Source organism: Portunus trituberculatus, chromosome 28, assembly GCF_017591435.1.
Source record: "Portunus trituberculatus isolate SZX2019 chromosome 28, ASM1759143v1, whole genome shotgun sequence".
Lineage (NCBI taxonomy): Eukaryota > Metazoa > Arthropoda > Malacostraca > Decapoda > Portunidae > Portunus > Portunus trituberculatus.
In genome coordinates, this window is record NC_059282.1 from 11,361,056 (window position 1) to 11,368,555 (window position 7,500).

The window sequence follows — 7,500 nt, forward strand, 5'->3', positions numbered from 1 at the left end:
GAAGAAGAAGAAGAAGAAGAAGAAGAAGAAGAAGAAGAAGAAGAAGAAGAAGAAGAAGAAGAAGAAGAAGAAGAAGAAGAAGAAGAAGAAGAAGAAGAAGAAGAAGAAGAAGAAGAAGAAGAAGAAGAAGAAGAAGAAGAAGAAGAAGAAGAAGAAGAAGAAGAAGAAGAAGAAGAAGAAGAAGAAGAAGAAGAAGAAGAAGAAGAAGAAGAAGAAGAAGAAGAAGAAGAAGAAGAAGAAGAAGAAGAAGAAGAAGAAGAAGAAGAAGAAGAAGAAGAAGAAGAAGAAGAAGAAGAAGAAGAAGAAGAAGAAGAAGAAGAAGAAGAAGAAGAAGAAGAAGAAGAAGAAGAAGAAGAAGAAGAAGAAGAAGAAGAAGAAGAAGAAGAAGAAGAAGAAGAAGAAGAAGAAGAAGAAGAAGAAGAAGAAGAAGAAGAAGAAGAAGAAGAAGAAGAAGAAGAAGAAGAAGAAGAAGAAGAAGAAGAAGAAGAAGAAGAAGAAGAAGAAGAAGAAGAAGAAGAAGAAGAAGAAGAAGAAGAAGAAGAAGAAGAAGAAGAAGAAGAAGAAGAAGAAGAAGAAGAAGAAGAAGAAGAAGAAGAAGAAGAAGAAGAAGAAGAAGAAGAAGAGAAGGGAAAAAGGAAAAAGGAAAAAAAAAGAAAAGCAATGGATGAGCAGGAAAAAAATAAAGACAACAACAACAACAACAACAACAACAACAACAACAGAATCAAACGAACAAAAATCAAGAAAATAAAGACGCAAAATATCTAGGGAGAGAAAAGAAGGAAACAAAGGAAAATCCGATAATAAATGTGTTTCCTTTTGGCGTGGGCGAAAGAGAAAGGGAGAGGAAAAAGAAATCAGAGAGGTTGCTGAAATCTCAAAAGACTTCTTGCTTCCCTTGTTCCTCCCCCGGGGCACCGAAGGAAGGAATAGAAGACATGAATATAAGGATTACCACGGGGAGGGGAGGGGGGAAGCTGACCAAAACACTGTCCTCCTTGTGGTTCTCGTTTTCCTCTCCTTTGTGTTTCCCTGTCAGTAACGTCACCTTCTCTCTCTCTCTCTCTCTCTCTCTCTCTCTCTCTCTCTCTCTCTCTCTCTCTCTCTCTCTCTCTCTCTCTCTCTCTCTCTCAAGAGCAATTAACTATGCATGAAATTTTATCATCTGAGTGTGTATTGACTGTTGACTCTCTCTCTGCCGTAACAAAGCTGCCACACACCTGCAAATAATTCAACACTCAAATACGTGGAGTGATGCAGGGCACGTATATATAATCACGCGTGCTTTACTCCGTGGCATCTCATGAATTCCTGCACCACCTGACATCCACCACTACCACCACCACCACCACCACCCAATAGCACTATAACCTGCACCACCTGACTCCACCACCACCACCACCACCACCACCATAAAAAAGCACTGTAAGCAAATAACACCAATGATTAACTCCACTACCACCACTACCACCACTACCACGACCCTCACCACCACCACCATTCGAATACCATCACCACCACAGAATATTGCTCACCATCACACCATCACACCACTATACCTACAGAACACCACCTGATCATCTCACTATCACCACACAGCACCACAATATCACACCACCATGCAGCACCACTATACCCTCTCAGCACCTCCTTGTAACCCCCAGCATCACCACCATCCATCACCACACTTGTTTGAAAAGAGAACCAAAACAAATGAAATGAAATGAAATGGTCAACTTTTTAATCTACTTAATTATTGACTTATTCATTTTATTGTTTATTCTTTCAGTGGCAAGTTTTCTTCTTTGTTTTATATTTTCTCAATTGTTCACTCGCACAAGGAATTAAACACCATAAGCTCTGTCCAGCGTATCCTTCTGCACAATTTGTTACCAATCTCTCGGTGACGACTCTGCAGTATACGAACCCTAGTGAGGAATGTGGACGTGCCCCGGGCGGGTCATGATGGCGACACGGCAGTACGTGTCACGAAGCGTGGTGAGTAAGTCACTCGTGCACGCGGGGCGTCGTGACAGTTGGTGTGTGTGTGTGTGAGGAAGACACAGACATACACGTACATGCCCGGAGTACCAATATATTAGTAAGTATTTTGTCACTTTAATGACAAGAATGATGAGAACAGGACTATGTGTCTATGAATATATCTTCTCTCACCAAGGACGAGAACAAGACAGAACGAATATTTATGAATTGAATCATACTTTATAGCATTCAAGGCAAAAAATACAAAGAGAAACTCGAACGAATACTAAAAAAGAAAGAAAAAAAAAAAAAGGTCAGAGGATTGAATACCGGGACTGACAGTGTATTGTTTCCATCACTTCAAAAAGTGATAGTGAAAAAAAAAACGAAAAAGAAGAAAAGCTCTTATGTTTATTTATTTTTTTACCCTGTTGAGAGTAAACTAGGAAGTGAATGATGCATGGGCCGGTGTTCACGTGACATAAGTGGATTAGAGTGGTATGAAGGTATGAAGGGCCGATATCAATTTCAGACACTGTCATCTTCACAACCGCCGCGGGGAACACAGGCTGGTTGGATTTCAAGGGTATAGTGAGACTGTGATGTTCTTGGTTCATTGTTGTTCCTTCTCACTCTCTCTCTCTCTCTCTCTCTCTCTCTCTCTCTCTCTCTCTCTCTCTCTCTCTCTCTCTCTCTCTCTCTCTCTCTCTCTCTCTCTCTCTCTCTCTGTAAGCCTTCGATCCTCTATTAAACACAGAAAACAGAGATATGAAACACACCAGGGTGAACTAAAGCAAAATGTAAACACGCCATCGACACAGCACAAAGAGGTCCTGGCGGTGGTGCTCTCTGGAGTGTTTGCGTGACTCAGGACGCAGTGGCTCTGAATGGACGCTACGTGACGCTACTGTGACGCACCTGCTCCCCTCAAGCATGTATTTGCCTCCACTTATCCGGTAGTAAAGCGAGTGTTCTCCTGTTTTCTTGATAAGTTACCAATTTGTTATCATTTTTTTACTCTGATCATTTAACCAGTGCTAATTTGAATAAACTCATCTCACGATAGTCTTCCTATATTTATTTACCTCCACTTATCTTATAGTGAAGCGAGTATTCTTTTCTGTTTTCTCGATATGTTACCAATTTATTGTCATTTTTTACTCTGATCATTTACCGTTGTTAATCTGAACGGAGTCGCTTCACACTAATCTCAGTATATCTATTTGGTTCCACGTCTCTGGTATTAACAGGAGTATTCTTTTCTGTTTTCTCGATAAGAAGAGATTTATTATTATTATTATTGCCATTTCTTACTCTGATCATTTATCGGTGTTTGTTTGAATGAATCCCCCTCAGACCTCACTTCCAATACCTATTTGGTTCTAATTATCTGGTATTCACGCGAGTAATAACTTTTTGCAGTAAACTCAGTAATCAAGTGAGATTCATTATGATGATAATTTGTCGGTGTTGATTTGCAGTGAGTCACGTGACGCAACACCACACACCTGGTCACCTGCATTTCAAATCTACTCAGGCGCGTCATTAAATTCGGTGTAAACTCAGTAATTCAATGGCATTTATTTGTTCTTTTTTCAATTGATAGTTTGGTGGTTTTAATTTAACTTTTTCTTAGATTCTGACTGCTTCTATTCGGCGTTAATCCTTTCATTGATTGTTGACAAAGGAAATGATCTGGCGAGGTTCAGTGAAGGTCGGGATGAGTGGCTTTCCATGATCGCTGCAGTCAAACCAGATATGGCACTTCGCTAAGGTAGGCTGGTCGGTAACTCACTTCTTCATCGACAACTTGAAAATAGAAAAAAAAAAAAAAAATAAAATAAATAAATAAATAAAAAAAATGCTCCTTTGAATTTATATTTAATTGCATTTGTTAGAAATTAATTAGCTCTTTTTATTCCGATTGCTTGATATTCGTCTCATTATTGGACTTGCCTACAAAATTTCACCTCAAACATGTATTTTCTCAACATTCATTCCACCATTGTACAGCCTCGATGCGACTCAATCTTTTATGCAGAAAGAAGTGGCAGGACATTCCAGACCCGATGCTGCCTCACCACACATCAACGCTCTACATTTGGAGAATAAAAAAAATCGCTCGCAGCAAGTGGAACATTTCTGACACACTCAGGCAGTAAATATTCACTATAAATCGCACCTCTCTCTTTCTTCTGCTTTCCCTTGTCCACCAAAATAGATGCTTTACATTTCTTCGTGACGCGTTTCTCAGAAGGGGAGGAAATACCGAATGAAAGTTGAAAGTTATCCTACTTCTCAAAAATATGACAAAGTAACACAATGCTTGATGCGTCGGACCTTTCAGACCTTTCTAAGATTAAAATACAAAGCTCCATAGAAGCACAACGTTCCCTTTAGCACCACGCACCACGTCTGTTATGGAAAAAGATACATTCGCAGCCGTAACGCTTATGAAAAAAAAAGTACATGTGCTTTTCCATGTGAGAGAGAGAGAGAGAGAGAGAGAGAGAGAGAGAGAGAGAGAGAGAGAGAGATTCTTCTATCCCTGTATCTAAGAATTCAATGCATGGAACCTTTTATCTCCACCTCACATGAATCTAAAAAGGTGGGAGCAGAATGAAGAGTGATGCGTGACTCAGGACAGACAAGCACACCTGAGGCGCCGCACCTTCCACCTATGCTTACTACACCTGCCCTCTAAAAGGTATACCAAAAAAGGTGCTTCTTAAAGATAGGCTTAAGAGATAGGGAAGGGGGGGGGCTGGGGTATGGGGAGGCTTGCATCACTCTTGCAGCGGTGAAGTTAAGGAGAGAGAGAGAGAGAGAGAGAGAGAGAGAGAGAGAGAGAGAGAGAGAGAGAGAGAGAGAGAGAGAGAGAGAGAGAGAGAGAGAGAGAGAGAGAGAGAGAGAGAGAGAGAGAGAGAGAGAGAGAGAGAGAGAGAGAGAGAGAGAGAGAGAGAGAGAGAGAGAGAGAGAGAGAGAGAGAGAGAGAGAGAGAGAGAGAGAGAATCATTAGATAAGAAGCAATCACCATCACCACACCACCATATCTATCAACTACCATTATCATACCACCATAACTATCACCATCACCACCAACACCATTAATATTTGCCATTACCATTACTATCATCACCACACCATATCACAATCATCACCATTAACACCGTCACCACACGTATCTCACCCTCACCCATCATGTTTCCTGCTAATACAGTTACTACTACCACCGTCACTGTCTTTACCACCCTCTTGATCAGTGAAGCTTCTGTTATTAAGTAGAGGTGGCGGTACATTACACCCGGAACACGATTATTAGTACTGTTCGTCTTTATCTCCTTGTTCGCTTCACTTCCCCTCGGCGACTTAATCACTAGAATCTGGCGCATCTCTCTCTCTCTCTCTCTCTCTCTCTCTCTCTCTCTTGTACCTTTCATCTCTAGTAATCTTTTTTTTTTTTAATTTGTTGACTTGCATTCTTTCAATTTTTTCCCTTTTATAAATTCTACTGTGTGTGTGTGTGTGTGTGTGTGTGTGTGTGTGTGTGCCACCCTCCATCGCTTCTATCCCCGCACGGCGTCGACTAGACTATAGCTACATCAAAGGAAATAAAAAGCGACAAAGATGCTAAAAATATGATACGAGAAAGGAGATACGATGCCATGGTGTGAAATGAAGTCCTCTCCAAGTCTGGCTCGTCTCGTGAAATTGCAAAATGAGAAAGAGGGAGAAGTATATAGTGTTCTCCCTTTGACGTTTGATGTTGCTAGTGCTACTAGTGACGATGGTGTTAGTGACGGTGGCATTTCAATCAAGAGGAAGCTGGCTAAGGGCAACAAAAACAGATGGATTTATTAAATTCTATGAAATCTCTGTCTCTGTCTCTGTCTCTCTCTCTCTCTCTTGAAATGTTTTGTCATAGATAGGAAAAAAATGGAAAGGCAGAGGGAGTTCCAGAGTTCACTTGAGAAAGGGCGAAAGGATGAGAGTGCTGCTTGACTCTTGCATCACGAAGGTGGACGAAATCGAGATGAGACTAAGTAGAAAGTCTTGTACATCCAGATAAGGGAGGGAATTAAGGCCTATAGTTAACAAAATCAGATTATAATGAAGATAAAAATGGTAATAATAATGATGATGATGACGATGATGACGCAGATAGTGATTGTAGCGATTTAGACTGAAAGAGCCTCCGTTAACAAGACTTTACTCTGCTGAACAACACTATATTCAGCGAGGGACTCCGGCTGACTGACTGACTGACTTCCCAGGTATTAAGACAAGAACCAAGAACTTATAGAATACAATGAATAAATATCAGGACTAGTATTCAAGACAAGCAGGGAATACAAATTAAAGATGATGATAAGAATGATGATGATGATGATGATGATGATGATGATGATGATGAGAATACTAATGAGATAATATTCGTAATAAAACAAACCATAACAATCCAGTAATAAAACACCAGTACGACCGTTAACACCAGCACCACCACCAACGCCACCAGAACAGCCACCACCACCAACACCACCACCACCACCACAGACTACATAAACATCAGAACTACATAAACAACCTCATAAACATCAGAATAAGCCTTTTTAAGCCTCATTCTTCAACTGGAAAGCTGAAATCATTATCTGTGAACTGAGAGTAATAAATCAAGAAAAAAATATAAGGGAAAACTAAAAATAAAAAAAAAATCGAGTTGACATGACAATATAAATTAATACAGATTACTACTACTACTACTACTACTACTACTACTACTATTACTATTACTACTACTACTATTACTTACAGAGTGGACAGAGAAGAGAGTCCGTAGAAAGCCCATCCATCCAGCGTTGAGATTGCATTACCTTCCAAATGTCTGAGGAAAAGGAAAAAGGAAAAAGGAAAGAAATATTAAAGAAAGACGAAAAATATATAGAGATACAGAAAACACAAACTCTCCATTGTCTTTCACTAAAACTCGTCACCAGTCTGCCTATATGCCTTCAAAAAAATAAGATGCAGGTTTTAAAAATAGTTATAAATCAAGTTAGGTTAGGTTAGGTTAGGTTAGGTGAGATTAAAAATTTGATTAGTCCAGGCTGTGTTAGATTAAATTAGGTGAGGTAAGGTGAGGTTAGGTTAGGTCAGGCAAGGTTAGGTTAGGTTAGGTGAGATTAAAGATTAAATTAGTCCAGGTTGTTTCAGATTAAATTAGGTGAGGTGAGGTTAGGTTAGGTGAGGCCATTATCCCTCTTTACATGACAAATACATACTCACAGCGTACGCAGGTTGGCCAGACCCAGGAAGGTTGAGTTAGACATGACTGTGAGAAGGTTATTGCGTAAATCGAGAATCTTGAGGCGACCCAGCATGAAGAAAACGTGACTCGGCAGAACGGTGAGGCTGTTGTTACTCATGTCCCTGGAAGAAGAAGAAGAAGAAGAAGAAGAAGAAGAAGAAGAAAAAAGAAGAAGAAGAAGAAGAAGAAGAAGAAGAAGAAGAAGAAGAAAA

General features: G+C 40.1%; 1 protein-coding gene across 1 annotated transcript in view; it reads right to left on the minus strand.

Moving 5' to 3' along the window:
* Positions 1-7,500, minus strand: part of LOC123510363 (G-protein coupled receptor GRL101-like) — an 80,147-nt gene that overhangs the window by 18,691 nt on the left and 53,956 nt on the right. The window contains exons 16-17 of the mRNA XM_045265457.1: positions 7,267-7,410; positions 6,794-6,865 (exon numbers count right to left, since the gene is read on the minus strand). Of these exons, the coding sequence (XP_045121392.1) occupies positions 6,794-6,865; positions 7,267-7,410 (216 nt within the window). The remainder of the gene's footprint in view (positions 1-6,793; positions 6,866-7,266; positions 7,411-7,500) is intronic.